The sequence below is a fragment of the Rattus rattus genome, chromosome 13 (assembly GCF_011064425.1).
Source record: "Rattus rattus isolate New Zealand chromosome 13, Rrattus_CSIRO_v1, whole genome shotgun sequence".
NCBI lineage: Eukaryota > Metazoa > Chordata > Mammalia > Rodentia > Muridae > Rattus > Rattus rattus.
Window position 1 is genome coordinate 70,348,608 of NC_046166.1, and position 18,551 is coordinate 70,367,158.

The following is an 18,551-nucleotide window of genomic DNA, read 5'->3' on the forward strand; positions in this document are numbered from 1 at the left end:
CAGCACCAACCTGTCCCCAAGTCCATGCAGGTGCAGAATCTGTTTGTCACTGCTGACCACGAAGCCAGGAGGAAAGGGAAGCAAAGGAAGCCGACAGCCTGACTATGACACGCAGACGCACATCTTATGTCATAACCCTTCCTACAGGTCAACTTTAGCTCAAGGTCGTCCAATCACCCATGTGTGAAAAGTATGGGAAGGGTGACAGGGCTTGGCAGACCACGGCAGAACTCATAGAACACCAGAGAGGGGCATCACTCCCAGGGGGAAGAGGCCACTGCTTCAGCTCCATCACTTGGATGGGAAACGCTGTACCTTAAACTTCTGAAATCTCACTGTTTCTCCAGTGACACTCAAGTTCATTTCGTGCAAGCACAGGAGAATGCTGCCATCCATGAAGATAAGAAGCCCCCATACCTGCACCAGACACTGCCCTATCTCTACTAAACAAAGAAGGAACCAGGCTTGGTAGACACACAGCCTGCACAATCCTCATGACTGAGGGTCCTGTGAGTCCCACTGTGAGGGGCAGGGACCACACAGGCACCAAAGATTGAGGCTTGGACTGGGGTGTGTTAAGACTGAGGGCAAACCCTCTCACTTGTACGTCCATACTGAGGGCTGGGGAAGTCACAGGGGAGAACAGAGAGGACACAGCCATTGCCCCGGTGCTTCTGGAGACAGATGATCCCTGGGCCCTAATACATGCAAAGTATAGACCAGAGACAAATACAGAAAACTAAGTAAAGCCAATCATTATTCTCAAGACCCCAGAGCCTCTTCTGCAGACAGGAGTCGCTTTCCTGGGCCTCACTATTAAGAAGAAAATGGCTAATTTTACACATACAATTAAGAGAAACCAGAACAAGGAACTCTTCAGCAGAACTTATCCCCAGCATGCCATGGTCCTGGCTCCTGCACAGGCTGTATGTTCACAGGGCCTGACCTAAACTATGTCTGAGGATAACAAGACCTGTCCACAAGTTTAGTCACTAGAAGTGCCTTAGCACTGTAAGGCCACAGTGCTTTGAAGACAGAGCTTAGCACTATGGGGACATGGTGCTATGGGGACTGGACACAGTGGCAAAGCAACAGACACACAGACAGCACAACCCAGGGGTCAACTAAAGAAGCCACCAATTGTCAGGATACTGGCAGCTGTTTCCTGTTACAGACACCAAGCATCTTGATAAGGTGGGCCTCAGCCTTCCATCCGGCATACATAACTCTGACCACACCAGGCTCCCTAAGAAAACTGAGCACCTCACACAAGTCAACCAAGACACAAGCCTAAGCCTGAGAAGACGTGCACCCCTCGTGGGAGCACTGGGAGCTCTTGTGGCGAGGCAGCCATCACCGGGGGAAGAGCACACAGGCCTAGTTCCCGCCCTCCTCACACTCGCCTGAGTGGCCTGACACCTCAGTGCTGCAGTGGGCCTCACAGTCGGCAAGGCATCGACACAGCACACACTCAGCAGACTTACATTTCCAGAACAGGCTCCCTTACCTTTCCCAGGACTAAGATTCTGGTCTATAAAGACCTTTAGTTCTCCGTTGGCTTCAATTAGACTGGCCTGCAGAGAGCAACAACAACAACAGTAAATACAACATCTCAAGAGCCACACAGCCAAAGTTGTTAAACACCAGCTAAACTAAGCATAGGGCGGGCAGAGCTGCCACTGCTCGGCAGCAGGAGCCCCAACGCTGCCCTGCTCCCAGTGGCCACCATGGCTGGGAACAGCATGACCTGCAAATCCAGTCATAAAAAGCCAGGACTTTGATGGCAGAGGGAAATGGTCACCAGGTGATCTGTGAGAGACAGCACATATCTGATAGAGTGGAGTCAACAGGAAGCAATCTTACCAGACCGTCCCTCTCACCTCTCCAGGGAACCATGACAACCTTTATTCCCACCAGGCCTCTCCCAGGGGAAGAAGCCAAGGTAAACTGTTCGTGACTTCTGACCTCCAGAGGTCAGGAAGTGACAATGGAGCCTACATTCTCATCCAAATACTCTTCCACAGAAGAAAAAGCTGGTGACAGAGGGAGGGAGGGGACAGTGGCCAAGAAAAGCCCTGCAGGAGGGAGCCCAGTCTCCTCCAGAACAGGGAAGTGAGCTGTCCTAGGAAGTCACGCGGTAACAGTTACAGCTGAGCACCAGGATGCTAAGAGCAAGTACAGTGATCTATATGGCCAGGTAGGTGAGGACGAGGGGTTAATGGCGGGTTAGCAAAGTTGGGAGCTAAGTAAATCCAGACACGTAAACCCACGTTTAAAGCTAGGAATTAAGATAACACCAGGAAGACCAAAGATACCGATGTCGGGTGGGTAAAGCCGGTGGGCAGGGCCTGGTAAAGCCATAGGGCTCAGGGAGGAACTTAATGCAAGAAACGAGCAGGGATGAGACTTGGTGACAGCATGAGCCCAGTGGGTAAAACTGTGAGGTAAGCTAAGTGGAGAAGAAGCCAGTGTAGGCTGATGGGAACAGCCCCAGTCCAAAGCTAACAGGCCTGCACTGCAGTGGGAGAGAAGCTGCTTCCAGCCATGCTCAAGGCTCCGGGCTCCAACACCAGCACTACCACAATGAAAAAGCAAATGCTTAAAAATGACTCTAGGTACAAGGGCCAAATTGGGAGGACCAGGTTGGGACGGCCAGTAGAGTAAGTCCAGGAGATCAGAAACACAGCAGGCAGGGAAGGTCCCCTAGCCCAGGGCAAACAGAAGATTAGGAGGTTAAAACCCACTGATGGGCATGAGAAGTTACAGCAGGATGGGTGAGACCTGCGGGCGTAATGGCAGGAGAATGAGGCCTTGTCTGTAGGTCCACAGCCAAGAGCCAGGAAAGAAGAGTGGCTGGCAGGCTCAGATGACTACAGTCAATGAGTCAAACCAAGGAAATGCAGGAGAGGCTGAGGCCACAGAGGTTAGGGCCAGGTGGGCACAGCCAGGTGGGTAAACCAGGATGCTAAAGCTGAGCGGAAAAGGCCAACAGATGTTCTGAAGCTGAAAGCCAAAGCCAGCCGCATTAGGGAGGCTAAACAGAGGCAGGCTGGGGCTAACACCAGGTGGGCCAGGCCAGGAGGAAGAGAAATGCTAGGAGGCAAAGGTCAAGCCCCCAGGGCCAGTGAGTAAAGCATGCTGAATACCAGGTCAGCCCAGGTAGATGCAGCCTGGAGATTTGGAACAGGTCTAGTGACCCTGAGTCCCAGTTTTAGCAATTATAGCTCAAAGCAGTGTTCATTTCCCAGGCTCCCTCAGCACCATAGGCTTAGGAGGGGGTGGGGCTCCTGGTACAGTCACAACACACCATTACTTCTATATCTACCTCCGTGTGTCACAGTGGGCTGGATCTGAACAAGAAGGAGACTCACCCCCATGCTGGACAAGCAGGTGCGTGGCGTTACCCAGCTTCATCATCCTGTCACCCACTGACTACTGCCCAACTCCCCACACACGGCTTTTATGTTCTTACAGGAGAGCTGCATTCAGGTATCCTTCCTGACCACCCATATGGCACAGGGCAGAGCATCCTGGGGCGGGCCTGGGAAAGCAGCAGCATCTGCTGTCACCGGCAGAAAAGACAAGTGTGGACAGTATAGGCTGAATCACCTCTGTTGTCCATTAGAGTCTACCTCAGTGGAACTCAGGTCCACCACACAGGAGTCCTACCCAGGAACACAGCAGTTAAGAGACAACCCAGTGCAGGGATTTAGCACCACCATGTCTGTGTCTGTAAGTTTCATTATGTTAACACTCACAGAACCAAGGTTGTTGGGTTTTTTTTTGTTTGTTTTTTTTTGATTCTTTTTTTCGGAGCTGGGGACCGAACCCAGGGCCTTGAGCTTCCTAGGCAAGCGCTCTACCACTGAGCTAAATCCCCAACCCGGTTGTTGGGTTTTTTAAAAGATTGATTGATTTATTATATACGAGTACCCTGTCGCTGTCTTCAGACTCACCAGAAGTGGCATGGGATCCCATTACAGATGGTTGTGAGCCAGCATGTGGTTGTTGGGAATTGAACTCAGGACCTCTGGAAAAGCAGTCAGTACTCTTAACCACTGAGCCATCTCTCCAGCCCCAGAACCGAGCTTGACATCCACCACGATACTGATCACCTCTCTGAGGTAGATGTAGGCAGGGCAGACAGGCTACCCAGGAAGTTCCTCAGCTATGCTATGCTCCTCCTCCCTCAAAGGTCACACTCAGGCTTGACTGGAACGCACCATCCCATCTCAGCTGTGGGTGCTGCTTCACTACAGCTTGACATGCTAGAGACTCAGATGGTCTGCTTAACCATTCACCTGAGCCCAACAGGGTCGGTCCTCCAAATCAGCCTTGCTTCCTGAAACAGGCCTTATAGAGCTCACTGGCCAGGAATAGCCAGCAGGACCTGTGCAGGGTAGTGAACAGGCAGACTTTCTCCACAAGTCTCAATTTGGTGCCATCAAGCTCAAAGGTAATCATGAAACTGTGGTCCAAGAGAAAGCAAAGAGAAAGCAGTGAGGCAGAGGACTGCCAAACTTAAAGTCTGTCCCCCCAGCAATCCATCCATGTCTGCAACAAGAGTAACTGTATCCCCCAAATCCCAAGTAAGCCCCCCCGCCCCCATGACGCCCTGCCTTTCTGTCACTTGGCTTAGAAAGCTGCCATGTGTACCTGTACCCCACAGGGTCCCCTAGGTCGCTACCTGGAGGGGCTACCCTTCACTACAGTGAGTTCAACGCCCCTGACTACTTTTCAGTACCTGCCAGTTGTACCTCCCAGCATGACAAACAAAAGTATCTCACCAGATTGCAAAACTGCCCTCGGTTGAGAACCACGGGCTTTTGGGTACGATTTCATGACACAGCTTCGCGCCGAGCTGCTTTCCAGAGCCGGCAGTAAATACACAGCTTTATTCTCAGCTCCCTTTCAAGTAGGGGCCTGAGATCAGTAGATAAAATCTGACCCAAAAGACACAGCAGAAGGCTCCTGGAGCCAGCTAAGGCACACCGCAGCTTGTCCCAATGTTCCACGGGCAGAGGCCACTCTTTCATAACACACGGGTGTCAACATCAAAAAGGAAATGCAAGCTCTCCTGTCCATAAAGGAAACTAGAAAACAAAGCCAGTGTGGGCTCTCTTCATAGAGATCTGAAGACCAGCAACAGTCTGTCTAGCAGACACTAGAGACCAGTAACCTTCTTGTAGAGAGCTGACCATGCCAGAAAGCTTGCTACGTCTAAGGCAGGACCCCAGACCACAGTGCACAGTGGAGCACAACCTCCTAGAAGAATCTGCTACAGCCTAAATGTCCGCCTCCCACATCCACGTGTTGAATGCAGTCTTCAAGTAGAGAGCTAGGACATTTAGAACATCGTGAAGCTGAGGGACAGAGCCTTGTGATAAGATAAGGGTCCTACAAGAGGCACCCAGAGAGCTGCTGCCCTTTCACCACAAGAAACTACTCCCTTGAGCCTCCCTTTTTCTCAATTTTCCTTAATAAATCTACCTTCAATGTACTTTTTTAAAAAAGGGCAGCAGTAAGCCATTGCTAAGCACCAAATCTGCCTCTGATCTTGGGTTTGCAAGTAGATTTCATTACATCTTTATTACAGCGCTCAAATGGACTGGGACAGATGTCTCCCATCCTCCTCGCCTGACTGGACTGAACTCTATAGCACAGGCAGCTGAAATGCTAGTGCGACCTTTGCAGTCAGCATGTTCTCTCTGGGAAGCAGGCAGCCTGGTCACAAGAATGCGTGAGCGGCCTGTGGCAGACAGGGGAGATTCCTGTCTCAGAAGTCAATGAGACTCCAGGCAGCTTCAAATCTGTCAGTGCTCAATCACAAGACAGACGTTCCCAGTCACAACACTCAATCCTGACCTACAGAGGCACAAGGCCATAGATGTACGGACACTGGCACTTTAAGCCACTCGCTTGTGAGGATGTCTATCGTACAGCACCAGGTGACTAAAGCCTCCATATCTGGAAAGGACCTGAACAGGTCTAGGCTTGCATAGGGAGGACACTGCACACCATAGCTCTGGGATTCTATGACCAGAATGCATGGTCCTACTCATGTGCATACACTCCAGCAGCTGGATCCACCCTGCCCGGAGGTGCTTACGAACAACAGTGAGGCAAACAGACCGACCACGGCAATGACAACAAGACAGCAGAGAGCAGAAAACATCCTTAGCCTTCCCTGGAACAGAAAGTCACTGATGCAGATTCCACTCATTAGGTGGACTGTGACACTGCCACACAGCACAACAGCAAGAGTGGCTGCCACGCGAGACAGACCCTTCTGTGCTTGTCATTCCTGACTCCAGGGGGAAGGGCATCATAGAGAAGACCTGCTGCAGCTCCCCTCCCCTCCCAAACTAGGGCCACAGCAGAGCACTGAGAGGCCAGATGCTACTGTGATGGAATGTGGCAGAGAACAGCAGTGAGCACCAACCACATACTCTAGAGGTCACAGCATTTCCAGTGTCACCCCAGGTACACCCAGGGCTATAGAGTGGCACCCAGTCGGTGGCAACATGACTCACAAGGTCCTCAGCACCTCTCCACCCCTCTGCCCCCTTTCTCTCAGTGCATCAGACATCCAAGCAATTACACTGGTCTTTGCTCTCCCATAGTACCTTTAAGCTAGAGAGCCCAGCCAACTTCCAGGGAGAGAACATTAACCTTTCTTTAAAAACACACCCACTGACACTGGCTGTCTCTTCTGTCCCGCTCTAGGCAGGCCTGTAGTACAAACAGCAGCAGATAATGACCACGATGACCACAACCACCCCTTCCAGAAGTCAAGGATGGACGGCCAACTCACCAACAGCAATCACCAGACCTACACGTTACTCTGTTCATTTACCAAATGCTGCTGGTGCTTGCCAATAGCCAGCTTTCACAAACAGGACAGCCCAGAGTGCTCACCACCAGTGACCGTAACCACAGCCCTGCAGTTGTGCATAGCAGATGCAAACTGAAAGCAGAGATGCCCTGGGCTACTGCTGCCCCCAGCCGCAGCCCAGGGCTCATCCAAGGGGACTCTCCCCAGAGGTGCACAGAACTGCATACCATGGCCAGAGGGTGCTCTTCAGGAGCAGCTTCCCCAACACCCACACTCCAGCAACCGGGCGCGCAGCACTGGTGGCCATCATCCTCTTAGAGAGTGACGCCTTATTACCCTCTTAATGCACTGTCAACCTGAAAGACGTCCCCCCACAGCAACAGACAGTGTGATTCCTGAAACCATACTCTGGTATTTTCCTAACTCCCGCAATGCTGGACAACAGGCCTGCCTAGCTGGAACTGTGCAGCCCTGAGGTACCTGAGTAGAGCCTGACACAGGCTCTATCTGGAAAGCCAGCCTTCTAGGAGCCACTGTCACCTCTGGAGGTCACCTGTGCCTGTGCATGGGCTGACCCACCAACTGCCTTCTGACAAGCATGTCTAGCAGAAGAGAGTTCTGAGTTCACTGCACCCACATGTCTGTCTGTCTGTCCTGTTCTCCTGACGAGTTGCCTGAGCCAATGCCTTTGAAACTAAGGGTATCCTCCCTCCAGTCAGACAGCAGAACCCCCCACCAGGACAATGAGTCTTTCTAGAGGCTCAGGCCACCCTACGCCAGCCAAAATTCTCCTTCAGACAAACCAACCCCTAGCTCCAAACCTACGGAGCGAAGGAGCTGTAGATTCTGGATAACCATGGGGCCCAGCCCTCTGAGCCATCTAGGTCTTCACCAGGTCTGTGCCAGAGCTGCGGGCCACAGCACAAAGGCACCACACGTGGAGCAACATCACAAACATGCTCCCCGTGGAAAACAGCGAGGACGAGGACAAAGAGGCTGCGCAAGAGCATCCATGCTGAGGTCAACAGGAAAGGAGCTGAGGGGATCCCCAACTCAAAGGCCCAAGGGGATCCCCAACTCAAAGACTCAAATGGAACTGCGGCCCCAAGGCCTCAAAGAAGCTGTCCTGAGTTGGAACTCCCCAAACTAGGCCTTGCAGACACCTGAAAGTGTACGAAAAAGTTCTGCTATCAGGACCCTGACACCTCACTCAGGAAAGCGTGAAGCCATGCCCTCTGCAAGTGCCAAACAGACGATGACTCAAGGGTGAAGGCAGAAACAGCATTTGAAAATGGCAGAAAATTGGTCAAATAAACATTTCTTATTAAAAGAGGCACGTAAATGCTTGCCCAACTCATGCAAAAGCCCCCGAGTTCAATCCCCAGAATCACAAAAAGAACCATTAAAAAAACACAGAAGCCAGGCACAATGGCATATACCTAAAGTCCTAGCTATACCAGAAGTGGTAGGATGATTGAGGCCAGGAGTTCAAGGCCAGCCTGGGCAACCTCAAAGATCTCAAAGACTAAATGGAGAAAGAAAGAGGGCTCTGATCCATGTCAGACATTAACCACTCCAGCTCCTTCATCGGAAAGGACATGTGATTAGGCACCTAACGCAGGCCAACCTGAAGACCTCCAGGAAAAGATGACATATCCAGGTGACTAACTAGCTTCCACAAGTTTCCACACCGTTTGCCATGCAAGCCTGAGGACTGAATTCCCAGATCCCACTGAGGTAGGCACAGGAAGACCCTGACGGCCAGCCAAGTCTACAGCTAGTGAGTAAACTCCAGGTAAAATGAAAGGCTATCTCATAAGGTGCTAGGCCAGGTACAGTCATGCATGCTTTTAACCCCAGCACTCAAGAGGCAGAGACAGGCTGATCTCTGAGTTCAAGGCTAGCCTAGTTTACACAGCAAGTTCCAACTCGGCATAGTGAGATTCTGTCTGGAAAAAAAGGTAAGATAGAAGCAGACATCCAGCCTCTACACAGGTGTGACAGATGCATGTACGCGCGTACACACACACACACACACACACACACACACACACACACACACACACACACACACACACACACGTTATTAGAGCCAGTGGTGACAGTACACACTAGTAATCTTGGCGTCAGGAAGGCTGATGCAGGGGAATCCTTAGCTCGAAAACCAAACCAAAAAAATAAATAAATAAATAAATAAATTAAATAAAGAGTACCAACCACCTGCTCCTATTTGCTGACAGGAAAAGGCCTAGGGCAAAATCCTGACTAGAACATCAAGAAACAGTGTGAGTGCACTGGCGTAAGACCGCGAGGCATGTGGACACATCCAAACACCTCTGGGGGTTGTCACATGTGTGCCTGTGGAAGGGCCGGAGAGAAGGCTCGGGTAAAAACACTTACTAAGCCTGCACTTGGTTCCCGGCACCCACACGGCAGATCACAACCACCTACGGCTCTGTCTGAGGGGCAGCCAGTGCCCTCTTCTGGCCCACACAGGTACCAGGCACGTAATAGTGCACTTGTATACACGCAGGAAAAACATCCATACACATAAAATGTCACAATCTTTACCCAAAGATTGTATAGTCTTTATGAAAAACAAAACAAAACAAAACAAACAACAACAACAAAAGATCACGCACTGTATCCCATAGCAACCTGGGGAATGACCCCAGATGTCCACTACTGGCCTTTCTGATTCCTTCAGTACCACTTGAATCCTGATTAACTGGATGAAGCAATCGATGTATTTCTCTTCCCAGCATCAAGATCTGGTGGGGTTTGGATACGTGAGGAAGAAGCTAAGTCATCCAAGATTACCAGAGGGTCCATGGAGCAGAGGCTCCCTTCCTAGAGAGCAGGCAGAAATGTTCAGATGGGGGACAGGTTTAGAGAGAGCAAGTTAGCATGTCCAGAGTAGGACAGGTCTGAAAGCCATGGCCCAGGCTGAGAGAGCTCTGAAGAAACGACCACGGCAGCTCCCACCCCCAATGGGCAGCAAGAATCCATGTCCTCAGGGAGAATCTAAAACCTTTATTAAAACTATCTGATGGCTGGGAAATAAACTCAATAAACTCAAATATTAATAAGATGTGAACTTCCTACAGTCTGGAGAAGGGAGAGGAATGGGCTAGCATACCAAGAGCCAGCAAAACAGAAGACCCACATGAATTCTAACTAAACAAGGTTAGGATGCAGAAGGCGCCAGGATCAGGAGGAATCATGAGCACTGTGTAAGGAGAGCCCTTCAGGAGTCAGAGCTCTTGACCAGCATGGTGAGGCCCTCGTGTCCACTTCTCCTCCCAGGCACAAACCCTAAGCCAGACAGGCAGACCCAGTCAGCTTCTTTGACAGGAACGACCCCCGTCAGCCCTGTGAGTACTCACCTAGAAAACAACAGTGTTGACACGTCCTTCCTCCCAGAGGCCCCCCAACCCCAGTGACCTTCAATTCTGCTGCCACACGTACACACGTATAGCTGGGTTCAGGGCTCTCTCCCGGCCTCAGCCCTTGTCTCCAAGGTTATGTGCATGTGCATGCAGGGTGACTACTACAGATTTAGTATCCCTAGATCCAGTTAGGCCAAGGATCTGCCACAGCCTCAAATCCTACCAACTTCCTACAGGAACCTAACTCCTGCGAAGACACTCAAACGATACTTCTCGTTACACAACAGACCCAAACGCACAGCGACCTGGAAGAGCTGCCAGGTAGCTAACTGTCCAGGTTCTTTAAGTCCCACTTCCCAGTGTCACAGGGCAGCTTTGGGAAGGAGAATGAAGTACAGCGGTGGACGGCTAGGGCACAGAAAGCAATTACCACAGGAATAGCTAGGGCAGGAAGCGGCTGGCCCACAGCACAGAACTTCAGCTGTCTTGGTCCCTGCCACTTTCCTAAACCTCCCTGCACTGCACTCTGAAAGCCGTACCCTCCAAAGAAATTTAACAGCACTGACCTCAGTTTCCTATCCAAGAAGAGCTCCCGAGTTTAGTCCTCCACCTGCCCTCCTCCTCAGCTGTGAATGTGCACGGGGGGCCACACCAGGCACCAAATGGAGGGAACCCACCAAGCTGTACACGGCAACACTCAGGCTACCTAGGTGATGCCAGGCAGATGCCTGTCTTCCAGCCACAGGTGAGGTAGGAGCAGCAAGACTGCTGGAAGACGTTCTAAAGCAAGAAATCAATGAACGGACTGACCCAAAGCATACCAGGCCAGAGACGTACTCAGCCACCAAGACACACGCAGAGGCTGAAGACCAACCCCCAGCTTCTCCCTTCTGTCTTCTTCCACACATAGGACTGCGGGGTTAAAGCAAGAGAGGCAACCTTAGATATCTTAAGTCCCAAGGGCTGAGACAGTTGCCCAGAGTTAGAGCACACACTCAGTGCACGCAAGGCCCTGGTTTCAACATCCAACACCTACAAAACAAAACACACCCCCCACCTCCACAACATGCACACCCCACACTGGGAGCGGAACCTACGGCCTCCAACCTCCCCTTTTTCTAAAAGGCAAAGCAAACAAGAGTCTATTATTTATAGACTCAGCAGCTGAAATGGTTTGATACGCCACCATCCTGAATCATGTGCAGCCACTAACACAAACCTGGGCCTAAGAGAGCCTTAAAATGATTTTAGATGAGAATATTGCACACCACAGGCATGCGTGGTGCTCGTGGAGGTCAGAAGAGGCTGCCAGATCCCTGGACCTGGAGTTAAGGATGGCAGTGAGCTACCATGTGGGTGCTGTGACTCAAACCTCAGTCCTCTGCAGGAGCAGCATGTGTTCCTAACCACTGAGCCACCTCTCCAGCTCCAGCCTCAGAAAATCATGATGGCCATGATAAAGCAGTATAGCCAGGCATCACGAGTGACAACAGCCTGTGATCCCAGGACTCGGAGGGCGAAACATAAGGACCATTCAAGGCCAGATAGAGTACAGACTGAACTCGAGGACAGGAAGGGCAATCTACACAGACTGTCTCAAGCAGAAGTACAAAGAAGGCTGGCAATGTAGCTCGGTGACAGAACCTAGCAGAGGCAGAGCACCAGGCTCGGCCTCCAGTGCTGTGACACCAAGCCCATGAGCAGACTTCAGCTTCTAGGACCCACATGGTTGGACAAAGAACTACTTTCTGAAAGCTGCCCTCTGACCTCTAGATGACATGGCATCTGCACATGTGCACAGGTAAGCAAACATGGGTAACATTTTAAAAAACGTTTTAAAGGTATGTTCGTGCACATTTATAAACAGATGCAAAAGTGGGAGACCAAGGGAAAACGCGAGGAAATTTTCATTTCTAAATTCTTCATTTGTTTGAGACAACAGTCCCGCTTTGTAGCTCTAACTGACCTGGAACTCCCCATATACAAGATGCAATTTATTATTTCACAGATTGGGTTAAGCAAGTTCCGTGACTTTTAAAGCAGTGTTACTGGAGAGGCTAAGTTAAAATGGGTGCTTTCCAACTCTCTGACGTACCATCTTCTAGAACAAATCTGACACCTCAAAGACACTAACTACTACCTGTGTCCAGGCATGCACACACATATACAGGTGTATACACACATCACAATCACCGTTCCTAGGATTCACAATGGCTCTTTAACCATCTGAGAAAACCGATCCTAGAAGCCGAAGAACCCCAGCAATGTTCACGGCGAGAGGGCCAGGTACTTACACACCTGAGAGTCCAGTCTCCCCCTTCCCAGAATGCTACCGTCAACGGGCCCTCCTGAACAAACTACTCTGAGCATGAGCTGCTGGAACCTGGCCCTGTGCAGCCCAGCATCGCTCCCCTCACTATGAAGAGCCTGGAACATGGAAACCCGGCAGACCACGCATCCGTCCTGTTCTCTACCCCTCCTCAACATCACAAGTAGACATTCTGGCACAGGAAGCTGAAGCAAGTGGCCTTTGCTGCCTCAGTCCACGGACAGAGGCTGCGGCAGGCAGGCAGGCAGGCAGGCAGGCAGGCAGGCACTGCTGCTCTGCACCGTGGTAAAGTTTCTCTCCCATCTGAATCCACCTGCTCAGTGGCAACTGTCCCCAGTTCTAAAGCAGTCGAGGGAACAAACTGGGCACCAACAGTGCGGGAGCTGTCTGAACTGTGACAGTTCACTTCCCCGTGAGGCTGACTGGATTCGGAATGCCACGTGAGCCCTCCTCTGGACTCTGTGGGAGCCTTTTCCGGGAGGACCTGCCCTGACTGTGAGTAGCACCATCCGTCCTATGGTCTGGGACCTACACTAAATGCGGAGGGACAGAGAAGGCAGCCAGCCGACACCCACACTCATCTCTGCTTTCTGACTGTGCACACGTGACCAGCCAGACACCATGGCTGCCTCCAGCATACCTTCACCAAGATAATCCTTCGCTGAAGTTGCTCGCTCTTGTCAGTGATGAGAAACGTGACTAACATGGAAAACTGAGGCATGGGGCACTTCCACGGTAACCGTGATCCATGATCTGCAGGTCTATGATATAAAGGAATCCTGCAAGGCTCTAAGCAAAACTTCTAGGACATTCTGACAAGCATCCGAAAAGACCAGAACACAATGGAAATGTGGACACTGAAGGCCAGGCTCATAAGTTTCGGAGAGCAAGAGTTCTATTGGGAACTGAGCTAGAGGCCACTTGTGTCACCTTCTGGCAAACCATCTGGCCGTGCTCTGCCCATGCCCTTAAAATCTAAGTGAGCCTAAATTTAAAATAACGGACTAAGCTGTCTGGTGGAGATTTCAGGCCAGCCCAGCACCCAGGCTGTGGCATGGTTACTGCTTACTGCTCTTAGGTGGTAAAACGGAGCACACAGGTGGGTAGCATGCATGAGTTTAAAGCTGCACATAAGGAAGATACAAAGCATCTACAACGAAGGGGAAATCTCACACTGAGGCAAGAAAAGCATCCTCAAGGCTGGGTGCCACAGGCCTTTAGGGCCTCAGCACTTGGGAGGCAGAGGCAGGCAGATCTGAGTTCAAAGTCAGCCTGGTCTACAGAGTGAGTTCCAGGACAGCTAGGGCTAACACAGAAAAATTGTCTCGAAACACCTGAGAAAAGAAAGAAAAGAAAAAGAACAGCATGCCAAGGGCAAGGTTCGCTCACTGAAAGGTCCAACCGCTGTAAATGCCAGCTCCAGACAAGATGGCTGGGAGGTAAAAGCAAGTCTACAACCTGACTTCAGTCCCCAGAATCGCCGTGAGAGACAAGGGAGAAACAATCCCACAAAGGTGCCCTATTTGTTCTCATGAGAGCGCATGCCTGCGTGCACGCACACACCCTTTAAGATGAAAACTCACTTGAAAGAGGGATCTTGAACTAAGCACACCATCGAGAGAAAACAACCGCTTAGGGAAGTGTTTTCCCAAGTTTAGCTGACGAGATACCAAAGGCCACTGGAGCCATGGAAGGGCCACTGTCTCAGGATGGCAGCAGAACTTGACACTGTCCTGAGGACGTTTTTGCCAAGAGGCAGAGAGACCCGTGCATGAAGCTGGGAAGGTAAAGCCTAAGCCACAATGGAGACCTCAAGATGCAGAACCTCTCAGGACCAGACCAAGGAACATTTGCCAGGGAAAGCTGCAAGCAGAGACTGGAGCTGGCCGGAGAGGCCTCAAGTGCTACAGGCACGGGCCTAGAGGGGCAAGGCTGCCTGCCCAAGTCTGCCACAGCCCAGAGGGTTCCATTACAAGCCCAAGACAAAAGGCCCAGGAGTTGCCAGGGTTGGTGCCTGCCCTGCTGAATTCTGGTTCTGCATTGGTCTAGCCTCTGCTACTGAGTCTTGAGAAAGAACAAATCTGCCTTTAAAAAAAATCTTTAGGATTTATCTTTTTTATTTCTGTATGTGTGCATGTGCACACGTATGAATCTATATGAGAATGCCATATGGATGCCAGAGAGCCCAGAGGCGTCAGATCCCCAGGAGCTGAGACCGAGGGCAGTTATGAGCTGTTTGATGAAGACTCTGGGAATCGCATCTTCTGAAAGAACAATCTGTGTCTTTCAGAGCCACCTCTCCACTTTGTTTTATTACACTGATTTATTGGGGTGTGCGCGCGCACGCGTGTGCACAGAGAACACAGGGAAATCAGAGAAAAACTGATGGGAGTCAGCTCTCTCCGTCTACCACGTAAGTCAGTCATAGGTAACTCAAGTACTGAGGTCTGGCATGTGCACTGTCTCCACGGCCCCAGACTTACGGTTCTGGAACAACGTTAGAGATGTTAAGATTTGGAGGCTCCTACCAATGGACTAAAAGGATTTTGCCTTAGGAGATGAGCCTCTGAGGACCAAGGATGGAATGTTAAGATTCAAAATGGTGGGTCTGTTGTCAGGTTGACAAGGGATGGACTTGATGGTTAACCTTCACTGTCAGTATCATCGCCTAGGAAACACTCCTCTAGGCACATCTCTGCGGATGAGCTTTTCTGATGATTGACAAATTCAAGAACACTATCTTCCTAGTGAGACAGCTCAGCTCCCCAGGCAGCGAGCGTCAGCCCCGACCTTGTGCATGAAGACACACCGGCTCGTATCAGGCCTCTCTAGCTTCTTCCCACTGCAGGGTTCTCATGGCCCAACCTGCACACATGCTGTCCCCATGAACGGTCTACAGTACCACAGGAAAGACCCTGAGTACCTGCAGGCACAGACCACCCCTCTACCACTGCTCATCTGCCAGCTCCTGCCAGCCCCATCCTGTTCACTGACAACTGCCTGCCCCATTCCATAGCCCACAGTCCACAGGGAGCCCAACATACTCGCTGCTCTGCCTGGGCACCAGCAGGGGCAGAAAAGCCCCTAAGCCATTTGTCTTCTGTCTGCCCTTTCTGAGACCTAGAGCGTGACTTTTGCCCCTCTGTTCTCGCCAGCGTCATGGCCTTCCGAGCCCCATGTCGACAGTGCACTTTACAGCCAGAGTTCGTCTTAAGCATCAAGTGCTTACACAGCTCCAGTGGTGCCTCTTTCCTTCCCTTCAGCACAGGTTACAAAGTCCCTTTCCAAACCCCAATACTGCATCCTACTGAAAAAGCACAGGGAAGGCCCAACCCTGCAACCCCCACTTCTAGTCAGAGAACAGGGGAGCCGCTTCGCCTCTGCCCAGGTCTGTGCGCACTTGTGGAGGGACAAAGCAGCAGCGCTCTTACCCAATCACAGCACTGGCCTCACCATACCACAATGGCTAACCCCAAACCAGCTGGCCTCACACTCTCCACTGGATAGGACATCCTGACCACTTGCCATCACGGTGTCTACCCCCCCCCCCTTCCCCAGGGACACAGCACACAGGAGTGCATGATGCAAAACTGAGGTGACAGGACTTGGAGCATGCTGACTCACTGAAGATCACTGAAGAAGATGCAATGATCCCCGAAACCACACCAGGCCATGCGGTCTCAACGAAGGCACGGGAGCCAGTGCCCTGCTTACACACCGTTTACCAGACCTAGCTACTTTGTGGGCACGCACTGAGCGGCACGTCTCTCCTTAGGCACACGCGGGGGGGGGGGAAGTCAGGACGTGGAGGCAGGCAAACAACAGACATAGCGAAATCGAGCCCCACGCCACATACAGCTGTGACTTCAGGTGACCTACACACGGTCTCTCAGGGTGGAACTCGACTCCCAAGAGCAGGTCCAGTGCTTGATGACCGTAAGACGGGCACTGTCTGATCCGGGTGGGCCACTAGGCATGACTGAATCCTTGGGCCTCTAAGTCAGGACAAGACTTGGTACCTGCGCCACAGTTTCAGTGCACCTGGGCACAAGTCTAGCTGATGTGGTATATCTGCCTGCATTTTCAAGGCTGCACAGAAAAATACACTCATCTAATAGTCAAAGGGCAGTGAATGCTGAAACACTGGCACAGGCACGATCAGTGTTGGAGGGAGTTAAAGTAATACTGCGAACATGTATGTGACCAGCATCACAGACTGTATTTGTGCACCCTAAAAGCCTAACTGTCAGTACCTGTTTCAAAAAAGAAATTTCAAACGCTCAGTAGCTTTGTAGTAAATACACAGCTTAACCAACCAGCGTTTCCACCGTGTTTCATTAACCACCAAACGTCATCTTTCTGAGAGAAAAATGTGCCCAAACAAGTAGTTGGGATTCAACCCATCAAAGCGGAATTACGGTCTTACATACTACATAAAACAAGTTAAGTTTCATGCATAATGCATCGTAAGTTGCATGCTGACAGCTCTCCTTCGTGGAAACCCACTAGCAAAACAATACCCCCCTCACACGTTCATTTCAACTGGGAGATGTATTCAAACACAAGTTTTGTATTCAAGCGGTTTAGATAGATTAAAGAAAAATCCAGACATCATCATCTTAACCACAAAGAAAAAAAAAAAACGTGCCAGGCTTCAGATGACAAAGAACATTTGTGCGGAGGGGAGGCACCCACCTACTGACTGGCCATCCCTCACCTCCATCCCAGCTCCTGCCTGTAAAATGTCTGAGCAAACCACTGCCACGCAGGTATGGCCACTCTCAAATAAAGGGAGAGAACTGCAGCGAGCTATGCTAACATGTCTGCAGCATGCAGAACTCATACTTACATCTTTTGCCATGTTACCAGATCCAGGAAATCAAGGCTTTAACTGCGTACCCTCCACAGAAGAAACCGGACTTATCTGGTAAAAAGGAAGGGGACGAGTAATGAATGAGAATGAAAAAAAGAAGTTTAACGCACATCGCATTTCAAAGGAAACATCTCCCCACCAGCACGAGGCAGGCCTCCAGGCAGCAGGGGCCTTTCTTGCACAATCCCAACAGGAGAGCTAGCCAAGCAGGTCCCACACAGGGATTTTAAGTCACCTCTCCAAATGGAAATGCTCCCTGCGGGCACCAGCAGCTCCCACCCGCAGAGGGGCCAGACCCCGGCCCCTTGGCGGAGCGAGGCGCAGCCGTCAGGCTCACCCCACCTGGGCACGCGGGCCCCGCCTGACCACAGGCCCCACCGAGTCACAAGGCCCCCCACTTAGGCACACGACACTGCGTGGTTCTGCCCGGGCTGCAGCAGGCCCCGGGGCTGCCCAAGACCCCGAGGTGCCGCCGACCACTCTGACAGGTGGGCTCCCGGCCGCCCGGCCGCCCCACCTGTCACTAGGCCCGGCCACCAGCCTCGCGCGCTGGCGCGGACAGAGCCGGAGGGTGGCCAGGACCCCTGCCTGCCGCCCACGCCACGCCGCGTCGAGGCCGACCCCGGGCTGAGGCTGGGCGGCGGGCGGGATGCGACCGGACGCGGGAACCGGGCTGGGGCGGGAACAGGGCCGCGCGCCAGCCCGCGCCCCCCGCCGCGACCGGCCGGTGCCCCCCGCCACACCTGGCTGGCCGGCGGGGCGCGCGGGGCGGACGACGGGGCGCGGGGGCGCCGGCCCGGAGGTCCGGCCCCGGCGGTCCCTGCCTGAGCCAGCGGCGCCGGGACGCGGGCTCACCCTGGGCCGAGCGTCGGGCCGGCGTGACGTGCGCGCGGCGCGGTGACGTGGGCGGCGGCGGGCCCGCTCCGCGCAGCGCGCCTGCGCGCCTTTTCGCGCCTTCGGCGTCCTCCTCCTCCTCCTCCTCCTCCCGCCGCTCATCTCCCGCGCCTCTCGCCGGTGCTACCCGCCCTGGGATAGGGGAGGGACCTGTGCGCGCGTGCGCGTGTGGCGGCCGCCGACGCTGAAAAGCGCTGCGCGCGCCTCCATGTGCGCTCGGAGAGAGGCCAC

General features: G+C 52.3%; 1 protein-coding gene across 7 annotated transcripts in view; it reads right to left on the bottom strand.

Moving 5' to 3' along the window:
- Positions 1-18,328, bottom strand: part of Tfdp1 (transcription factor Dp-1) — a 38,408-nt gene extending 20,080 nt beyond the window's left edge. Inside the window, exons 1-3 of one of the 7 annotated variants that reach the window (XM_032918633.1) lie at positions 18,282-18,328; positions 17,403-17,477; positions 1,508-1,574 (exon numbers count right to left, since the gene is read on the bottom strand). In XM_032918633.1, the coding sequence (XP_032774524.1) occupies positions 1,508-1,574; positions 17,403-17,414 (79 nt within the window). In that variant the 5' untranslated portion in view covers positions 17,415-17,477; positions 18,282-18,328. Of the gene's footprint in view, positions 1-1,507; positions 1,575-17,402; positions 17,656-17,943; positions 18,122-18,169 lie in introns of those variants that run through there. The other 6 variants (XM_032918635.1, XM_032918636.1, XM_032918637.1 and 3 more) reach the window with 6 other exon arrangements.
- Between the last annotated feature and the right edge of the window lie 223 nt (positions 18,329-18,551).